The sequence below is a fragment of the Zalophus californianus genome, chromosome 5 (assembly GCF_009762305.2).
Source record: "Zalophus californianus isolate mZalCal1 chromosome 5, mZalCal1.pri.v2, whole genome shotgun sequence".
Lineage (NCBI taxonomy): Eukaryota > Metazoa > Chordata > Mammalia > Carnivora > Otariidae > Zalophus > Zalophus californianus.
The window spans coordinates 96,078,814-96,100,528 of NC_045599.1; the positions used below are offsets into that span (position 1 = coordinate 96,078,814).

The 21,715-nt window shown below is 49.8% G+C and overlaps 1 protein-coding gene across 2 annotated transcripts in view; it reads left to right on the top strand.

Moving 5' to 3' along the window:
- SLIT3 (slit guidance ligand 3) overlaps nucleotides 1–21,715 on the top strand; it is a 594,180-nt gene that overhangs the window by 532,325 nt on the left and 40,140 nt on the right. For both annotated transcript variants that reach the window (XM_027606988.2, XM_027606990.2), the window contains 4 exons: nucleotides 9,781–9,849; nucleotides 11,543–11,614; nucleotides 12,243–12,314; nucleotides 21,225–21,296. In XM_027606988.2, coding sequence (XP_027462789.1) covers nucleotides 9,781–9,849; nucleotides 11,543–11,614; nucleotides 12,243–12,314; nucleotides 21,225–21,296 — 285 coding nt within the window. The remainder of the gene's footprint in view (nucleotides 1–9,780; nucleotides 9,850–11,542; nucleotides 11,615–12,242; nucleotides 12,315–21,224; nucleotides 21,297–21,715) is intronic.

The window sequence follows — 21,715 nt, forward strand, 5'->3', positions numbered from 1 at the left end:
GGAGGGAGTGGAGGAGGAGTATCAGGGGAGGGGTCCGGGTAAGGGGGGAGCAGGGAAATTGATGCCAGAGAAAGTGAAAGTCAACCGGCCCAGAAAGCAGTAGTTTGGAGGCCTCAGGTTCAAGGACCAGAATCAGTGTTTGGATCCAGGGCTGGCTTTCCAGCTCCCACAGGCATCATTAGTGGTCTCGGGCAGAGCTGCCAATGTACAAAACAAAATTAAGTTTAATTTACTGAGAAGGGAAAAAAAGCAACAACAAAGTAACATAGCATTTCTCCAAAGGGAGGGTGAGGGAGCCTCCTGCAGGCACGAGCGAGCACGGCGGTATGGTACAGGCGGGAAGTGTTTTCCTCTGTCAGCCCTCTGCAACCCACCCCCACCCCCACCCTCCACCCCACCCCCGCCTGCTCTCTTCTTGAGTGAGGGCCACCTGGGACTTTTGCGGCTCTCACCCTTGCTGGTTCAAGCAGTCACTGAGGTAGGCATGCAGTCCCCCTGGCTCTCTCTCAGTGCTGAGAACTAAGAGCCGCTCCCCAAACCTCATCTCCAGTAAAGCAGCCAATCAGAATCAGAAGGCAGCTTGGTCTGACCCCAGATCCCATGCTCTTGCCCCTACCCCAGAAGTACTTAAATTTGGGGTCTCAAGACCCCTTTAGGTTTTTCAAAAGCAATGAGGACTCTGCTTTTGTTTATGTGGTTATAGCTATTGATATTTACCATATTGGAAAGTACTACTGAGAAATTTTTTTAAATGTTTATTAATCCATTTAGAAATAATTTACTCATTACAATGTTTATATAAACAGCAAACTTCTATGAAAAACAAACCGAAAGAAGTTTAATTGAGAAGAGTGACATTTTTACAAATGTGGTAGAAGGCAACTGGATTTTCATGACCACTTCGGTATTCCCTCTGTCGTGGTATGACGTTTTAGGTCAAGTACAAGAAGAAAATCTGGCTTCACATAGACATATAGTTGGAAAAGGGAGGAGAATTTTAATAGCCCTCCCAAATAATTGTGGATATTCTTCTTTGATGATACACCAAAATCACATGGTAGAAGTTTCTTAAAGGCCAGTTGTGTGGAACCCAAAACCACATCAACGGACTTTCTATACTCTGTTACTTGAATGGAGCTTTCCCGCATGAAGGATCTTGTAACAGTGTGTACTGGTCATTGGGAAGATACTGACTGGTTCACTGAGTTATGCAGATCTTCCTGAAGTTGGCACCTTGCATTACACAGTATCAAAAATGTCCTAGCCAGTAACATCACCACAGATCCCCTCAGAAGAGTCTCCCAGTGAAGGGATACTGCTCAGTGTAGTAGTTACAAGTTTTCTAAACTTTTAATTTTCACTTGGAAGCAAGCTTGAATTTTATCACTGCCAGTAAGTACTAGTAGTTGTTTTCCTGGAAGTGACAGGCTTTTTTTTTTTTTTTAACTTTTGAGACATTGTCTACTAAATACTCATCCCAGAATAACCTGTTTGCTAGTCATTCTTTTAAGCAGAAATGGTGTTTTATGGAAGAAAATTTTAAAAAACGGCTAGTTCAGCTTGTAACTCAGTGACACCAGAGCTTTTTCTCTGGAAAACCAAAGCCAAAATGCTTTATGTGTGTTTCCTGTTTTGCCACGCAGAATATTAAAAAGATGTGTGTTCAAGGGTTGATGTTTAATGCAATTAATAATTTTTCACTGCTTCACGGAGGGCATTCTGAAGTGCAACTGGCTTTTTTTTTTTTACCTGCATGTACTTAAAGGGGAAGAATATAGTGACCACTGTTATCATGTGGTGTCACAGCCTTGATTCATACTGAGGTGCCAGCAATTTTCCTCACACAGTATAAATGGAAAACAATGTTTTAATGTTATCAAAGAAGTAGTTCCAGTCTCACAAAGCCCTGAAAAAGTCTAGAGGAGCCCCAGTGGCCCGTGGACCACACTTTAAGAACCACTCAGGTAATTACACACTAGCAGGCAAACAATCCGGACCCCTGGTAGAAGTCAACACCAGGGTCCTGATTTAGAAGCAAGCCTACAAAAGCTTACTGACAGCAGGGCAGAAGCAGACATATCAGCCCCCAAGGTAGGTGACACAAATTCAGTCTGCAAAGGTAGGCCCTCATCAGCTTCAGAAAAGTTCTGTTTTTGCTGGGCCATGAGCCTCGTAGACTCAGGCTTGCCATTCCGGAAGAAGTGAGACCTAAAAACTCTCTTTGCTTGCATTTAAGGGGATTTTTATTAACATCAGACCTTCCTGATTCTAGAAGCAAACTCTGTAAATCCACATCTTCCTGAGGGCTAGAGAGAAGAATGAGAATCTAGTGCCAGCAAACAATGCGCCCCCCCGCCCAGCATCTCCTGCAGTCCACTCCTTAATATCCAGGAAATTTTGAAACTAATTTCCGTGTGAGGACTGTGAGCATGGATTTGTTGTCCCACCACTGACATCCCGAGGAGAGGAAAAGGGAAGGATGACATATCTCCCCCAGGCACCACTGTTGGAAGAGGGGATTTCTGCTGGGGTGTGGAGTCTGTGGACATCCTGGGACGCAGGCTCACGGTACACACGGTACCGTGTACATCCATCCATGTGGACACATGGATGCACACATCCACAGCACTGATAGGAGGCTTGAAAGGGTTTGGGGCTTAACCACCAGGGCACAGGCTGAGACAAAGCTCTGTGAGACTGAGTACAGCAGGAGCTAATGAGAAGAATGCCCTGCATGAAGGAGGGGGTAGGACCTGGCCTGGCACTGGTTTACTCGAGGGGGCCTGAAGATGGGGTCTGGGGTACAGCAAGCAGCTCAAATCTAGGGCGACAGAGGTGCATGCTAGAGAAGGGGCAGAGCAACGTAGGAAGTGACAAGCACAGAGGAGTGGCAGGGACAGGATGTGCTCTGGGACAGGGAGGAGCACAGGCAGTTCTGCCCACCCCAGGCTTTAGGAAACCAAGGGAAGATGTGTCTGGGCGGCTGCGATCCACCACAGCCAGCAATCCGAGCATGTACCATGTGCCAGGCGCTGTGGTCGATGATTTCCATACATGATCTGACTTAATCTTCCCAGGAATCCTACAAGGCAGGTACTGTTACTCCCATTTTGCAGAGAAGGTAACTGAGGGCTCGGGAAGGTTGAAGAATTTCTTGAGATCACACTGCCAAGAAGCAGCAGAACATCAACTCGAGCCCAGGGCTGTCTGACCCCAAGCTCCATCCTTTAGCCACTCAATACTCCCTTTGGCAGAGGCCTGGGTCCCCCGTGTGCTCTGCCCAGTGGCCTGGCTCGTTGATTTGCAGGAGACTGTCACGCGTCTCCTTGGTACCTGCCACCTGCATTTCAGCGGGGACAAGGCAAACCTGGCGCCCCTGCCATGATGCTAGAGGGACCTGTCACTGGTTCCGGCTGGGCCCGTCCTGACAGCCGTGCCCTGTCTGGCAATACCAGCTGCTGCTTTCTTTGCATATTGGCACCTCCCCACCCCACCCCTGCTCGGCAGGTTCCCCAGAGCACTTTAGAGCGCAAGTGCCTAGCGCTGACTATATTCTTGCTTTTCTCTGGCCCGGGGAAGGGACAGAAATTGCCTGCAGCCAGCTGGAGGGCAGCTGGCTCTGAGCAGAGCAGCACTTAGGAGTCCTGGCACAGGCCTTGGCCCAGAGAAGCCCTCGGCAGATGGCTTCAGTAAAGGACACTTCGAGGCTATCGGGCAGTGACGGCCATCTGTGGGAGGGACTGAGGGAGGCCGGAGCACAGGCCACAAGCGGAGAGAAGCCCTCCTCACGCATTCAGGTGTTCACTGAGTTCATCGTGCCAGATAATGTCCCAGGAGCTGGGAACACAGCAGCAAATGTGACAGATAAGACCCCTGATGTCAGAAACTTAGGATGTAAGAAGGCTAATCAGGAAATCAGGCATTTCAGATAGGACAGAGAATAGTGTTTCCCAGGAAAAGGGGGCGGGGGCAGGACGTGCAAAGCAGTAGAAAGAAAGAAAATGTTTTGTGAAGACCCAAATGTGGAAAGATCTTAAAGTTAGAAGACCAGAAGACCAGTAATGGAGCAAATAGAATGGAAAAGAGACTGGTGTGTACTGAAAACTCAAGAAGGATCTGCAGTTCCTGTAGGCCATGGTGAGGGCTGACTCCTTATCCCAGGAGAAATGCGGGAGCCAAGGAAGAATTTTAAACAGGAAAGTGACATGATGCGATTCTTATTTTAGAAATATTATTCTGGAAGAAGAATAGAGAATAGACAGCAAGGGGATCATTATCTGTTTTCCAATATTCATGTGTATTATTGGATGGAGAGAGAGTGAGTGAGTGTGTGTGTGTGTGTGTGTGTGTGTGTGTGTGTGTGTATTCAAAACACACTGAAAACCACTGTGCTGAGCACTGCTCCAGGGGCTTTCACAGAGACTCATTTAATCCTCATAATCACTTCCAGATGGTGATCATGATAAGCCCCCTTTTGCAAGTGAAATGCAAGCTCAGAGAGGTGAAGTAAGTTGCCCAAGGTCACACAGCTATTAGCTCGTGGAGCCAGGATGTGAGCCTGGGCTGCCTGACTCCTGAGCGAGAGCCACATCATCCTAGGCCCCTGCTGGAAACCCTGGCCATGAGTGGGGGCTCCTGAAGGCAACTGCCCTTCTCCTTCTCCATTCAGCGGGTCCAAGAGCTCTGCATGTGGCACTTATCCGCGCCACAAAGCTCCCAACAGAAGTGGGGGTTATCCCTTCAACAGAGCTCTTTGTGGATTTTCATGTGAGGCAGCCGGGTCCTCCTGCGAGCTGGGGCTAAAACAGAGCATTTAAATGCCGATCAACACAAAGGTTTACCCGCTGGAGAAGCTCTGATCCTTCTGAGGATGGCAGGACACGAATGCCCTCTCCTGAAAGCATCCCTCTGGGTCCGGGGCTGCAGGCTACAGGGAATTTTGGAGTTCAGAGTCTTAATGAAGGGCTTTGCACAAAGAGAGCTTTCCCACACAGCCACCTCTGTATTTGTGAAGTGAAGCCTTTTGATTCCGCGTCTTCTGTGCCACAACACCAGGTTGCCAGGGACACAGTGCCCTTAGAGCGGCTCCCACACGGGCCCCCCTCAGCCCTGCCAGGCTGCACGCAGCTCTCCCTGGGGACTACTGGGGTTTGCATCACACGGATGGCGTTTCCTGAGCATCTGCTGCCGGCCAGCATCCTGGGATGCTGCAGGAAGCAGCCACGGCTCCACCCCACTCATCACAGACTCACACGTGGACGTCATGGGGGGTGAGATGCTGGGAAGAAATTGCACCGAGAGCTTGGACTGAGTAGCCTGTCATGTCCGCAGTGGGTGTGGGGGATGATGTTGGGGAGGCAGTGTTCCAGCTGAGCTCTGAGCAGCCGTTGGAGTGAACTAGCGAGGAGGGAGGGGGGACACACGTGCTCCCAGACCTGCCCCCCAAGAGGAGCATGGAGCATTCAGGGGGCGGGGCTGAGGCCAAGGGAAGGTTTGCTGTGGGGTAAACAGGAAAGGCAGGCAGGGCCTGGGACGGTGAATCTCATGGGTCAACTTGACCGGGCTGTGGTGCCCACGTGTTGCCCAGAAGGTATTTTGTGGATGCAGTTAAGTAAAGGAGATTACTCAGAATAATGAGGATGTAGGCCTCATATAATCAGTAGAAGGCCTTAAAAACAAAAAAACTAGAGTTTTCTGTAGAAGTGGGGAATTCTGCCTTAAGATCTTAACAGAAGTCCTACTTGAGTTTCCAATCTGCTGTCCCTTCCTTAAAGTAAATTCTCTCTTGGGGCGCCTGGGTGGCTCAGTCGGTTGGGCAGCCAGCTCTCGGTTTCGGCTCCAGTCATGATCTCAGGGTCCTGGGATTGAGCCCCATGTCAGTATCCACATTCAGCGGGGAGTCTGCTTGAGAATGCTCTCCCTCTGCCCCTCTCTGCATGCATGTGTGCTCCCTCTCTCTCTCTTTCTCTCAAATCTTTTTAAAAAATTTTAAAAAACAAATTCTCTCTTCCTCTGTATATATGTATTTATATGTGTGCATGCATGTCTCTCTCTCCAATTGGTCTGTTTCTCTAGAGAACCCTGACTGATCTAGGATGGGCTACAGACAGCTTGGAAGGATTTGGGCAGGATTCAGGTAGTCCTTCTCTAGCAAGCAGTGGAAGCCAAGGAAGGATTTTAAGCAGGGAGCAAGGCCAGTCCAGTCAGCATCGGCAGAGCACCGATCAAAGCCAGGTTGGAACCTGGGGAACTGTCACGGCAGGCCCAGAGGTTCCAGAAGCATCTGTGTCACGTTGCCCATCCTCCAGCCCCACCCCCACCCCCGGAAGCTCCCTGTGTCAGATGAGCATGCTGTCGGCCTCCCTGAATTCCAGTGGTCATTTTATGTGTTCATTCAACTGTTCAGCAAATCTGTATCATCTACAATCATCTGTAGAGTATGGCCTGCCTTAGGGATGGACATGGGCAAGGCACAGGGCATTCTTTGAAACGACTGTTTGGTTTTGTTTTATTTCTTTAATCCAGGGCCCTATAAACAGCCCTTCTCTTCATTCGTTCATTCATTCATTCAGCAAATATTTGAGGTCCATCTGTGCGCTACGCCCTATACTGTGCTCTGGGGATGCAACAGGAAACAGAAGTGGCCCAGATCCCTACTGCATGCAGCTTCTGTTCTAGGGGAGGTGAGAGTAAGTTCTGTGGTAGAGTGAATCCTCTCAGGACAGAGATGGCCAAAGGCGAAAATAAGGAGCTGTAGGTGGAGAGCTGAAATAGCATGGGGTTGACTTCTTGGGCCTTGCAGCCCAGCAGACCTGAGTTTAGATCCTGGCTCCTGGACTCACTCCTCCCTCACTGAGCCTCAGTGTTCTTGTCAACAAAATGGACCAAACAGCTAGCAAGATCCTCTCGAGAGGATGGATAACAGACCAGAGTCTCTGGATCCCATAGTACTAGACTATGCACCTGTTGTTTCTGTGTTGTTATTTTCCTTGTCACTATGTCTCCTTGTCTGTGAGGTTAAGTAACTTGCTTCAGATGTGCTTGTCATGGGCCCTTCTGTAAACATCCCAGCAGGGAGACTTGGGGTTGTGGTATCTTATTCTGGGTTTCATCTTAGATGCCTCAAGTTTGCTAAGTAGTTGTAGTAAACAAACGAGAGTGAGAGAATGAGCAGCATGGAAGAGGGTGAGCCGTCTCTGCCAGCCCGAGGCTAGACCCCTTCAAGTGGCTCCCTCGTGGTTAATTAGCCTCCCTCCAGCAGAGACGCTCCCTGGCCCGGTGCCTCCGCACCAGCCCTGCTCATTCATCCAGCTCCCTCCCTCCCTCCCTCCCTCCATGCCACACTGTCCCCAAAACACTCCCTGAGGGCAGGTGGCCCAGCATGACCCCAGAATCCCGCCACGCGCACAGAACCTCCCTGCCCAGCAGAGAAGGCTGGAAGCTCTTCACACGCCTGCTCCTTGCCACCACTGTTGAGCCACAGGGCCAGTGTCCACACAGAATGTGAATGCCCTGCCACCAGTCCTTCAGGGCAGAGCAGAAGGGTGAACGCAGGGTAAGTTCTCCTGCGACACCAGCCCCCTGCACCCGTCTGTGGTCACTCACTGCACTTGGAATAAACCCACCTCCAAGGCTTCAGGGTGATCTGCCCATCTCCCTTAGCCCACCAGACCGGCCTCCCCGGCCTTCTTTCTCTGCCTCAACAACACCCAGGCTCAGGGCCCTCCACAGGCCTCACTCTTGCCCGACTGTCCCTCCCCCCCTGCTCCTGCCACCCCAAGCATCCCCGCCCCAGCTGTGACTCCATCCCAGAACTTTGTTCCTTTCCTTCAGAGCACGCATCACAGTTTGTAATTTATGTCGCTTTCTGTGTATGTCCTCTCTCTCTCTCCCCCCGCCAACTTCTCCTCCTCCCCTCTCCCTCCCCCTTCCTCTCCACATTAGATTTTTAAATGCCAGCAGGTAGGCATCACGCCTGTCTTCACCAGGATATACACTACCTGGCACACTGCAGTTGCCCAGTAAACATTTCTGCCTGAACAAATGAATGCATCAGTGAATACATTTCTCTTAGCTCCTCTGCCTGAGGGCATGCTCTAAGTGTATGTGGCTGAATTTTAGGCCAGATGATCAAGCTCCCTGAAGGCAGAAAGGGACTCCAGTTCATCTTTGTATCTACCCCTCTCGGGTAGCATAGCTCTTGACACATAATAGGTAGGCCACAAAAGATTCTGGACCAAAGGGACAGCAATCCAACATGCCATGACAACCTCAGACCATATGGGGTCCTGCCCAGTGCTCTGAGCCATGAGGATTCCCAGAGGCCAGCCCTGGAAATAAAGTCACTTGGCCCTAATTTAAGGAAACACCCATTCCAACTTGTCCTTAAAGCTAAGCCTGATTTGGTCATTGACAAACTCACTCCTATCCTGTTTTAACCCATGTCATCCCATTCAACCATTCGGTGGTGGGTCTGCTGGATGCCAGGCGGTGTGCCAGTACCTTGGGACTCTAAACGCAGCCTGCAGACCAGCACTTCCCACCCTCACCCAACAGCCTGTTAGAAATGCAGACTCTCCAACCCAACACAGACCTACCAGATTAGAATCTGCCTTTTAGCAAGATCCCAGGTGATGTGGACCTATGTTAAAGTTTGAGAAGCACTGGGCTACAGATAAAGATGGAGGGTCTGCCCTCTTGGAGCTTAAGGCAGGCTCTGCACCTGTGGGCATCAACACCATTCCGAGAGGAAGCTCTAGGGGCCTTATGTCAAGGGAGATTCGCCCAGGAGACCAGAGCAGGCATTGTAAGCCATCTTCAAGGTTTTGTCATTTTGTCCCAAGAGCAACAGGAAGCCCAGGGGGAAGGAGTTTACAGCAAGGATGGCAGTGAATGAATTGGCCCATGTCACCTCTTGAGGGCAGTCGTCACTTTTGTAATTCATGATCAAAACAAGACTTCCTTCTCTTGTCCTCAAGCACACTCGAGTGTTGGAGGAGGTGGCCTCATCCTAGGTGAGCAGGTCAGTGCAGGACCTTGAAGTCCAGTCAGGTCTAGGCTCAACCTTTGCCTGTCCAGCAGGAGTCTCCATTTGTTGGTACATCCCCCCACCCACAGGCAGTCATCCTGCTGGGAACCACAGCACAGTGCTCCAGGAACATGCCCTTTTTCCTCAGCTTCCGGTGCACATCGGACATACGCAAGCCTGAATTAGGGTTCTTAACAGGAATTGTGGCTCAGCTCTCCTGTGCCCTCCAGTAGCTAAGTAGAGGCCATAGGAACTGTGGTAAGACTGTAGTCAGAGGGACCTGGGTTCGAATCCTAGCTCAGACACCCACTCGCTGTATGACCTTGGGCAAGTGTTTGAACATCTCTGAAATTGTTTCCTCAGGTGTGAATCCTTGCCATGTGAGAGTACTGTGAGGGCTGAGCACAGAGTGAGTGCTTTATGTATTCAGGAAATGTTTACGGGACACCTACTGTGTGACAGCTCTGTACACACTCTGGGGGGTCCAACACTGGACAGTTTCAGGCACAGCCCTGCCATCATGGAGGATAGTGGTCCAGTGGGGAAAAGCGTCATTCGTTGAATAATCACACAAATCAATATTAAATGACAAATGTAGTATGTGCTTTGAGGTGGGGGCAGGGGAGAAAAGGAGCTTTGAGAGAGCAAAACAGAGGCCCTACCTAGCCCAGAAAGTTGGAGGAGAGGTCTCTGAGAAATGACCACGTATGCAGTGTCTCTTGACCAGGCGTCACTCTGCACTTCTGTTTCAGGTACCTGGAAGGAAACCACTTAACAGCCGTGCCCAGGGAGCTGTCCGCCCTCCGACACCTGACACTTATGTAAGGAGCCGGGCAGGGTGGGGGGCGGGGGTGGGGGGCTTGTAATGTTCTCTCCTGGGGGAGCTCAGGAAACTATGTGGAGGGTAAGGGAGGACGGTCTGTGGGCTCCATGGTGTTCCTGCGCTTTCTCCCAGGGTGGAGCAGAGAGGCAGCTGGGAGGCGTGAGCCATTCTGATGTGCCAGGCCTTACCAGTGAGAACTACACACAGAAATACCCAGAGCCTGTCATCACTGACCATCCACATCACCTTACTTCTTGGCTTAGGGACAGGTGGGGGAGCCTCTGACTTTCTGGGGCCCCAATTAAACCCTGAGACTCCCCAGTCTCCAGTTTCTTGTAAGCTGTGGCCACACTGAGGTTTGCCAGAAGCTTAAATGAGCATTTCTTCTTCCTCCTCTAGTTGGCTAGAAAATGTTCCAAGTAGATGGTTCAAATTGAGGTTCCTTCAGGTGGTAGCTCCTACCGGCTCCAAGTCGGCCAAGATCCAGGAAAAACTCCCAAATGAGGAGCAGGGCTGCGGGGCATGGGTGGGGCCCAGGAAGCCAGATGGTCCATGAGCTTTGCCCCTGACAGCCTCACTGCCTTGCCAGGAGGGGAACCATAAGGGTACAAAATAATTCCTTGGGCGACTGGTCATTGGAAGATCACCCTGGCTGCTCAGGGAGCAGGGAGCCAGTCCACAGGGGGAGAAGGAGAGTTCTTTCAGAATGAATCACTGTTGCCCTTGGGAAAGTGGGGCTACTGAAGAAGGGTGGAAGAAAGCCACCTGTCACCTCATTCAGCCTGGCTTCCTACCTACCCCCAAACCAGCCTCTAGGTGAGATTTCTCCACCTCAGCCCTGTGTGCATTTGGGGCCAGGTCATTCTGGGTTGTGGGGCTGTGCTGGACACTGTGGGATGTTCAGCAGCATCTCAGGGCCTCTACCCATGAGACGCCAGTAGCGTCCCTCCCCAAGTAGTGACAACCAAAAATGTCTCCCGACATTACCACATGTCACTGGGGAAGCAAATGTGCCCTGAGTCGAGAACCACTGCTCTAGAGCAATGGTTCTCACCCTCAGCTGATTAATTTGTTTGTTTAATACTGATGCTCCAAACCATCCTCAAGCAATTAAATCAGAATATCTGATTTATAAACCAGAATATCTGGACATGGGACCCAGGCCTTGGAGGGTATAAACACTCTCCAGGGGATTCTAATGTGCAGCTACTATTGAACACCAGTGCTTGGGATAGTTGTCCCTGAAGAGAAGCTGGAGGTTGTATTTGGCAGAGCACTACACCCCCACCAACCTCATTCCTCCTAAGAGAGATTCTCATAAGATGGGACAAATGAATGCCAGAAGTGAAAGAGGAACAGTGGAAGAAAGGATTGACCTGGGGGAAATGACGCTAGAATAAGGAGAGATCTCATGTGTTCTGTGTTGCCGGGAGGATGAGATGGAAGGATAGACTTGTAACTGAATGGTTGACTAGGTGAATGGTTGGATGGATGAACAACAAACGCTTGAATGAGGGATTGAATAAATCTTGAATGAAAATATTGGATGAATGGGTGGATAGGTGAGTGGATGGATGGATGGACGGACGGACGGACAGACAGCAGGCATACACGAATGTGTGAAAGTTGGGAATGACCCCCTACAGATGCAACTAACAGTAAAGTATGCCCTTCTATTTTACTTTTCCTAGTGACCTGAGCAACAACAGCATTGGCGTGCTGACCAACTACACCTTCAGTAACATGTCTCACCTCTCCACCCTGTGAGTACAGTGGGGTGCTGCGTGTAACATGGGTCTGGCTGTCAGTGGCATGTGGCCACCCTCTCTCCCTGCCCCCTCAGGCCTATGTTCTCTGCTCTAGTGATCCTCGGGGCTATGGCTGCCCCCACGTAGAGCAGACCTTAATCATCAGAAGGCAAATAAAGTAGGGCAGAACTCTACTGTCTGGGCAGTTAGAGAGGAACTAACACCTAATTACTTCTGAAGAAGGCCCTCTTTGGAATACCTTCTGTGATTTGTGAATTTTCTTTCCCAGTGGAGGGTTTCCCTACACAATTATATTTTGCTCAGATCCATTTATTTCCCATCAGCTTGGCACACTGTGAGCACTGACCATTTGACAATAGAGAGAGGTGATGGCAAAGCTGGTTAGGAGGCCAGCCTGCCGTGGAACACGAGAGGAAGCTGGGGAAACAAAGCCAGTGAACTTTCTGGAGCGGTGGAAGGTGTTTCTCTTCCCTTTATTGTTGGGATGGGTTTTTTTGTCAATATCTTAAAATTAGGAAGATAAAGAAACCATTTGCTTTGACTGGTCCGCAGAGTGGACAGTACGGCCGTAAGTAGCTGAGACTAGGAATGGCCAAGAGCGCACCTGTGTCTTCTTCCACAGGATCCTGAGCTACAACCAGCTGCGGTGCATCCCTGTCCACGCCTTCGACGGGCTGCGGTCTCTCCGAGTGCTGTGAGTGCCCCAGAGCCCCGAAGCCCTCTTGTGCTTAACCAAGTCCAGCATGCAGTGCTGAGTGCTCCTATCCACCCCCATACCTCCCCAGCCTGGTGCTCCCGCGGGCCAGCACAAATCACAAGCCACTCTTGAGCTCCTGCTGCTTCTTGTGCACAGTGAGGTCACTAGCACCTCCCTAGTGAGGATTAGCATAGGCAGTTGTATTCTGCGCCCTAGTAGAGCACAAATGTGTGGTTTGTGGCCACAGTGCTGAGGACCACTCCGCTATTGGTCCCTCTGGCTTTAGAGGGGCAGCGTGAACGCTGTGAACCTCTGCAGGGTGTATCAGAGGTCACAAACTAGAAGCCCAGACGCCTGGTTCAGCTCACAGACAGCTATGAGTTAGCCACTGTAGAGTCAGTTGGCTCACAGAGTATCTTTTCAAAACAACAAAGTTTTGATAAGTTGCTAACAGTTAAACATCAGGAGGCTTCTCATACAAATCCTAATTTCTAATCTTAGAAAATGGAGAGATGGGGCGCCTGGGGGGCTCAGTCATTAAGCGTCTGCCTTCGGCTCGGGTCATGATCCCAGGGTCCTGGGATCGAGTCCCGCCTCGGGCTCCCAGCTCGGCGGGAAGCCTGCTTCTCCCTCTCCCTCTCCCCCTGCTTGTGTTCCTGCTCTCGCTGTCTCTCTCTCTCTCTGTCAAATAAATAAATAAAATCTTAAAAAAAAAAAAAAATGGAGAGATGTGGCCATTCCAGGGCTCCCGTCTATATTCTTGCAAAGCTGAGCAGACCTGCCCCTTTAGACGGGGTTCTGCAGCCTCCATACCTGCCCCCCACCTTGTCACCATATGACACCTGCCTCGCCCTGTCCTACTCAGGGTAGAGGGCAGCCCACTGAGGCAGGTGAGTTCCTAGCAAGGACAAGATGGCCACAGAGTCTATGAGTCTACCTACTTTCCAAGCGTGGCTCTGCCCCTCCCTAGCCGTGTGTCTTCCGTAAAATCCAGGTGGTAATTACCTCACAGGGTTTTATGATGATTAAATGAGATGATGTACAGACAGCCTTTAGCATAGCTCTGGCCCATGGCAAACACTTTATAAATATTCACTTGCTACTACCGGCATTTGTTATTACCTTACAAGAGCAGGAATGGCACCTCTCTGGGCCACCCCCATCCCTAGGCCCTATTATCTATCACTTGATCTTTGTGCCTTGTCATCTTGCATATTTTGTTGGCAAAGGAGGATCCTTTGAATGATATTCCCATGAGGACAGAAATGCCACTTTTCATGGCCACTGCCCTCTATAACCCTTTGCAACAGCGCTATGAGATTGAGGGGATTGTGCCCATTGTAAAGATGGGAAAACCAAGGTCCAGGTTGTAACTGGCCCCAAATCCAGCAGTCAGAAGGCTGCAGCATCCAGCCTCCTGACTCAGAGCCCTGGGACCCTTCTCAGGACCCAGTAGCAATCAGCAAACAGCACCCAATGAGCCCGTCCATTCCAGAGCCTCCAGGTTGATGTGATTTATTGAAGCCCACAAAACACTGGTGTCAGCAACAACTCCCGCCACATGTCATCTGTGCTCTTATTAAAAATCAATTCTCTCGGGGCAAAGAAGTGCCCGCGCTGACAGTGTGCAATCTGTTATTGTCCCTTATTTATTATCCACCTTCTCGGGGGAGTATGAGAATGGAAACATCAGCAGAACCATTTCCCTGTTTCCAGTTGAACGCAGCGGGAGACAGGCTCCTCTCATTGGCTGGGGCCAGGGCTGGTCCTGCTGCCCCCTCCCACTTCCCACCATCCCCCTCAATCCCAACCGATTGTCTCGCATCCTGGTCTTCCAGTTCTCCGCATGGGTTTGCTGCCAGGAGCTGGGGCCTGCCAATTTTCATGGGACCCATGTGCCTACGTTTATAATTTGAGTGGTTCCGGTGGGGCAACCCAGCAAAGGAAAGGGAGGGAGACTGAGAATGCTTGCCTGTCCATTTGTCTGGTCTCCCAGGGTGGCAGCAAGAACATCATCGGGGTTTCCTGCTCCCCAGGCACCTCGTCCGTCCCACTGCAGACTGCTCTCATTCATTCATTGGGAACGCATAGCAACATACCACATGCTTCGGCTTGCATCTTGAATTAAGAATTAGTAGGCTTATGGCATCATCGTTTTAGAATCATGGGATCTCATAGATAATAAGTGGTCTTAGAGGCCCTCGTTGCAACCATCCACCTCAGTGGGGAGCAACCATTTTCCGCATAAAGGCCAATTCAGGAAAAATAAAAATGTTTATGGATGACGTTTCTTTTATGATATTTGTATCCTTTTCCCCAGTAATTGCACAGCTAGGAATTTATGCTAAAGAATAATCCAATATGAGGGAAAGGTTCTCTGCATTAGGATCTTGGTTGCTCTGTTATTTTTAACCTACATTTTAAATAGTACCTACAAGCGCCACAGTGGGGAAATGTTTAAGGAAAAGCATAACACAGGCAGTCAATGAAGGGCAATTATTAAAAGAGGTAAAGATGAAAACGAGGTAGCAGTGTGGGGAAGTGTTTACCACATAGCCTTATGTGGAAAAGTAAACCTAATTGGTATAAATGTCACAATTATAACTTGCATACATTTATAACTCTAAAGAAGGACTTTGAGGGAACGTAGACAAATGAAAAAAAAAATCATTGATCGCTAACTGCTAATGTGAAGTTGTTCCTGTCATAAAAGAAGGCAGAGTTAAAGATGAATGAATATAGTAGGATATTCACAATTTAGACGGTTAGGGGGGAAAGGTAGGTTTTTGTGAAATCAGGAGCTGTAATACCTACAATTGCATTTGAGCATTTGTGTCTTCTTTTCTCATTTCCAAAAGTTTTCCTTACTTTGATGAGAATTTCAGACATGACAACAGATCCGTGGCTGCTGGCAGTTTGGGGTGGGGGAAAGAATAAGCATCGGGTTTAGCCAAGACAAAGTCCACAAAGTATTCTAGAAAGACCTGACAATTTAAGAGTGAGTGTGTGTGTGTGTGTGTGTGTGTGTGTGTGTGTGTGTGTGTGTGTGGATATGAATACATTCCTGAGACAGCAGAGTTGTCAGGGAACCCTGAGTACAAAACACGGGGTGAAAATTTGCTTTTCCTAGTTTGCTCCTAATCTAAAAATAACTAAAAGAGAACATTCTCATGGACATTCTAGTTCTTCTTCAGGGATCTGCATGTTCCCTGATCTTTGCCCCACACTGAGCCACATGCCTTGTGTGTGTGTGTGTGTGTGTGTGGTCCCAACTGTCACTCCCCAGCTGCAGGAGGGCCACCTGGAATCAGTTAGCTCTGGGAGGGCTGTTTCAGTGTGTGCTCATGAGGGAGGGAGTGGGATTATCATTCATCATCCTCAGTATTTTTAGCCCCTTGTCCCTGGAGGAAGATGGTGCTTGCTATTTATGCACACGGGGCTGTTCATCCCTGCTCTACCAATTGCATGGGTCCTCCCTATAGCGTCTCTGCAAAGGGCTCCATTGCCCTTTGCTTGATTACCTTTAGAGACCAGGAGCTTGCTCCCTTCCCAGATAACCCCACTCCATTAAATTAATTAATTAATTAATTTATTATTATTTAGAGCAGGGGGAGGGGCACAGGGAAAGAGAGAATCTTTGCAGACTCCACACCCAGCGCAGAGCCCAATGCGGGGCTTGATCTCAAGACCCTGAGATCATGACCTGAGCCGAAATCAAGAGTCAGACGCTTAACTGACTGTGCCACCCAGGCGCGCCAACCCCATTGCATTTTTTTTTAAGATTGTCTTTATTTATTTGAGAGAGAGAGTGAGAGAGCATGAGCCAGGGGAGAGACAGAGGGAGTGGGAGAAGCATGCTCCCCCAAAGAGCATGGAGCCCAACTCAGGGCTCGATCCCAGGACCCTGAGATCATGACCTGAGCCCAAGGCAGATGCTTAACCGACTGAACCACCCAGGTGCCCCAACCCCACTCCATTTTTGACTGGCTACTGAACATTTGACAATTCTGGTGAGCCAAAAGGTGATTCCTTATGACCTCCAAACCCTGGTCCTGGTGTGGCCCTTTGGTGTTACCAAAAAATAAAACTAATTTTGAATTTTAGAAATGGGAAGTGAGTCTCAGAAATTATTCTGAGGCTCAGTTGGTTAAGTGTCCAACTTAAGCTCGGGTCATGATTTCAGGGTCCTGGGATCGAGCCTCACATCGGGCTCCCACTCAGCAGGGAGTCTAGCAGGGAGTCTGCTTGTCCCTCTGCCCTTCCCCCTGCTCACTTTCTCTCTCTCTCCCCCCTCCTCAAATAAATAAAATCTTTAAAAAGAATAAATTGGGTGCCTGGGTGGCTCAGTCGGTTAAGCGACTGCCTTTGGCTCAGGTCATGATCCTGGAGTCCCGGGATCGAGTCCCGCATCGGGCTCCCTGCTTGGCAGGGAGTCTGCTTCTCCCTCTGACCCTCCCCCCTCTCATGTGCTCGCTCTCTCTCTCTCTCTCATTCTCAGTTTCTCAAAATAAATAAATAAATCTTTAAAAAAAAATTAAAAAAATAAAAAAATAAAAAAAATAAATTATCTTATCCAAACCTCTCATTTATAAAGGAGACAGATTCAGAAAGGCTTAGTGACTTGCCCACATTTATTTATTCATCCTTTTCTAAATACCTACTATGTATTAAATGCTGTGCTAAACACCAGAGAGGAAAATAACGAAACACAGTTCCTGTCCTCAGCTCACGGTCTAGAAGAGGAAACAGACAAGTAGATGAGCTCCTGCCACACATGGCGGTACCTGGGAGAGAGCCACAGGAATACACGGGAGAGGCACGTGACCCAGTTTTGGCCATCCATTGAAAAGGCTTTTTGAGAGGAAAATCGTAATCGCCACTGGCAGTTATCAAACCTCGTCTGTGTACTACACACTGGGCTACGTGCTTTAGTTAATTATCGTATCCACTGTTCATACCACCCCTCTGAAGAATGTACCACTATCATCCCCATCCCCCAGACCAGGAAACAGACGCTCAGCAAGGTTGAGTCACTTTGCCAAAACGACACAACCAGTAGAGAATAAAGTTAGGATTTGAACCCGAGACCATTTGCTCTCTGAATCCCTACTCCCAGGGCTGAGTCTGAGAAGCCAGTGGGAGTTACCTACGTGTGAGGGGAGTGGAGAACATTCTAGGCAGGGAGAACATAAATTCCCTAGACAGAGTCCCGGAAGGAAGGGCGTGTGCGTGGGGACCCCCGAGGAGCGACAGATGTGGGGGAGTGTGACTTCTGGGCACAAGAGCAGGAAGCAGTGCTGCAGACGAGCCACAAGGCAGGAGCTGAAGCGGGGCGCGAACCCGGGCCCCAGCTCCCAGCCCAGTGCTCTTTCCACCACAGTCCATCCTTCCCAGCCAGAGGTTCTCTCTCTTCCTTGCCACCCATTTCAGACTTCCCTTGAGGACTGGAGGGACACGGCCCAGCGAGTCCTCTGATGAGAACTAAAGAGTGTAGTGGAAGGAGACACAGGCCAGAAGGTGATGGGCCCAGGGTCACTCTGCCAAAATCCTGTGTGTCTCTTCTCCTGCCTGGGAATCTGTCACGGGACTCGTTACTGCCTTTGCACCGTATAGGCTGCATAGCTTCAGGCTTCCTCTGTGGGAGGGGAACGTTTTGAGAGGACTGACCCCAAAACACATCCCGGAGCCTCGAGGGGAAGGAGTCATGACGATGGGAGCCATAACTGCAGCCTCACGGGCAGGCCCTGCACCGAGTCCTGCGCCATCTGAACCGCTTGCATTGTATCTTTCAATCTTTGCAACTAGCTTAGGAAACAGTATGTTAGATCCCTTCCTGGCTAAAGGAGGAGAAGATCAGTTCAAACCACCGTAAGCAGGAAGAGAATTTATCAGTGCAGGTAACTGAAAAAGGCAGTAGTAGGTGTTACGTTCTAGAGCTGGATGCAGGTGCTCCGATGGTACTGTCAGAAATGTGCTTCTTTCTGCTCCTCAGAGTGAAACGGTCTCCTAATGTCCTAATAGTTCCAGAGAAAGCCCCAGAAGTGTCTCACATTGGTCCACTTAGGTCACATACTCAGCCTCAAACCACTCTCAGTGACTCTGGGCTGATGCTGACCTGGGCCATAGTTCTGCCCATGAGGCCAAACCAGCTGGACTAAGAGGTGGAGAAGGGTGACTCCTCCATGGAAAAGGGAGGAAGTGTTACCGAAAAGAGATTGATGCCAATCAACCCACGCCCCTAAAAAGATATCTACTACAAGTGGATCCTAAGAATTCCTCCATTTTAGAGATAAACAGAAGCACAGAAAGATTAAGTCCGTTGAATCAGATAATCACACAGCCAGCGATGATCAGAATAGGGACTCACACCCAGGCAGTCTGATCCAGGCCTTAACCCCCAGGTCACCTGAGAGTGACCCAGCCTGCTCAGAAGAGAATTCACCCACCCACCCCCATCCACATACGGGATGACGGTCGTCCCTGCCATCTTTGACATGAACCATGAGCACCTGTATCACGTACACATACCAGGAGCACCTGGGGGTCTAGAGACCCGAGGTTCAGGCAACCCAGAACTGACACGAGATTGTTCTGCTTTCGTGTTACTCCAAGTGATGCCCTCATCCGCACCCCAAAATGCCCAAGTTTACCATAACCCCTCCGAAGAGCCAGCAGGGAAAAAGGAGTCTGGGCACTTGAAGAAGAGTCATTCTGAGTTCAGAGTTGCAGCCCCCAGGAGGTGTCAGGGAAAGGGGAGGAAAAGCAGGGGGTGGGGTGGTGGATCGTGCTTCCCGGGAAGGAACACTTGTCCCACTTCCCTGGCAACCCTGAGGATGGTGGCTGGACAGGCAAGAGTCTTTCTTTGGGGGGCCAAACCGGGAGCAAGAACCTGCGGTGTAGGCAGATTTCTTTAGCGCTGTCCCAGTAAATTACAGCCCCGTTACTCTGCAGTTTATGGAGACCTCAGCAGCTCAGCTCATAATAAATGGGAGCGTGACTTGCAGGAGTTGCAGCGCGAAAGCTGCCTTTGGGTCGTTTGGTGTTTTTTAAATTAGGGCTTCGTGCCTCTCCAGGGGCCCAGGCCTCATTCGGAAATGATTAACAACAGGGCTGGGCACATTTGCCGAACAGCAAGCAGCCATGAAGTCATTCAAGCTAATAGCAGGCAGGAGCCGGTGTGATTCATAAATAACCACATGCGTTCGAAACTAAATGATACTGATAAGTGTTAGGAAGTGCTTCTAGCCCCTTCTTATCCCAGGAGGTGAGAAGCTACTTCCAACAGTCTTTGGACAACTGGTTAGCTTCTTCCTGCTGTCCTGGGGAGAGGGAAAGGGAAGGAGCTTGAGGTGATGAAGGTGACAACCTAGGGCAGCGCAATGTGGCTCGGAGGACCAAGAGCATGAGCATCACCTGGGAGCTGGTTAGAAATGCAGCCTCTCTCGCCCCCCACCCCAGACCCACGGAATCGGAGCCCCTGAGAATGGATCTTGGAAATCTGCCGGTGTGTTAGCTCTAGCGCTCAGTCAGACGCCTCTGTTCTGTATTAAGTGTAAGTAAGCTCCTCTCTTTATTTCAGCTCAAAACCCAGGGCAGGCTAACATCAGCTAAAAGAAAAACAAAAGGGCATATTCATTAGTTATGATCCTGTTTACACTTCCCCAGTCAACTCTCATCACCCTTTGTTTGGCTCCGGCTCCGTCACAGCACAGGGGACCGCGCGCAGCAGTCATTAACGGAGCCTCTGAGTGTCTGCGCATTTCACAGGCCAGACCCGAAGTGAGTCATCGGTGTGGGGACTTTTTGTATGCGGTTGATGATTAGTCCTTCAAAGGAGGGTATAATCCATGAATTGTGGATTTACTAGTGTTGTTACTTGAGCACCGGAGCCGTGTGCATTTGGTTTTTCTCATGGACCTATTCTGCAGGCATTGATTAAAAGTGTGGTATGTGCCACCACTCCGCAAGTAAGAATGGCTCCCAGCTCCTACACCACAAGGCGGAGAGAGGTATGATTAATACCAAGCAAGTCGCCTGGCCCCTTGGACAGGCTGTCAGAAAACACACCCGGAGGCACGCGAGCACCAGATAAAAATACGTCATGGCTGACACCAAACCCTTCCCCATGCAGATGAGTGTCCGGCTCCATGGAATCGCCCCAGGACCTGAGCGCCCCCCTCTCTCTATCACCTGAGCTGGGATTAAAAACATTTCTCAATCTGCTCAAAATCTCTAGGTGAATATGAAGGGAACTACTTTATTGATCTCTACCAGCCATTCTTCAAGACCCTTTCACAACTCTGAATAATGGGTGGTCATTTAGCACACAGAAAATGCTTGACTTTTTATGGATTAATGCACCCACAACCACCTTCTGTGACAAATCTGTTTACTTTCATTCCCACTTTACAATAGGAAACCGAGGCACAGAGAGGTAAATAGCTTTGGCCAGAGTCACACAGCTGGTAAGTGGCAGAGTCAGGATTTGAAGGCAAGCAGCCGGGCTCTAAAACTTAGTCTCGGCCACAGTTGTTCACGGTATCTCTCCAGCGCCTCCAGCCATCCCTCTCCATGTTTCAGGTGCAAAAACAGAGGCTCAGAAGAGCGAAGTTAACGTACCCAGTGTTCCACAGCTAAAAAGGACTGGTTTCTCATTCTCTCCCGGGCCTGTCAGATTCAGAACTCCATCCTCTTCTTTCCCAAACCCTCTACTCCCAACATCCGCGCTGCTGAGCTGGGCATGGAAATAGGCAGGCACCTGCCTCGGAGGAGGAGGCACCTCCTGCTAGGAGCAGTGGGGCTCTGAGCACAAATGAGGGGCGTTGGGGCCAGCCTGGGACCCCAAGAGTGTGCTGAGCTCAGAACCGTAACTGGAGGTTAACCTCCGCCCTGTGCTTCCACTTTCAGGACCCTCCACGGCAATGACATTTCCAGCGTTCCCGAAGGCTCCTTCAGCGACCTGACATCTCTTTCCCATCTGTAAGTAGCCATAGTTCTCCTTGGTGTGGATCCACTCAATATCGTGATTGTGCCAGGGATCATGCCATCCCTGTTCCCATTTCAGTGTATGTTCTTTCTGTACGCATAGAACACGTTCTATAAAAACGTACCCACATGGTGCACCTCATGTGTTCTCTGCTTCAGATGCCTTCAGAGGCATCATCAATTATGTAAATAATGTAAATGTTTAATAAGAACTGACATAAAACTCTTACTATGTGATAAACACTTTAGATGAATTATCTCATTTACTTCTTAGAGCAATAAAGCATTTTTATCCCCTTATTATACACAGTGAAACTTAAATTGAGAAGAACTAAAGACTTTGTCCAAGGGCTGCACAGCAAGTAAGCTGCAGAACCTTGGTGAAAATCCAGGTTCCCCTTGACTCTGAAGCA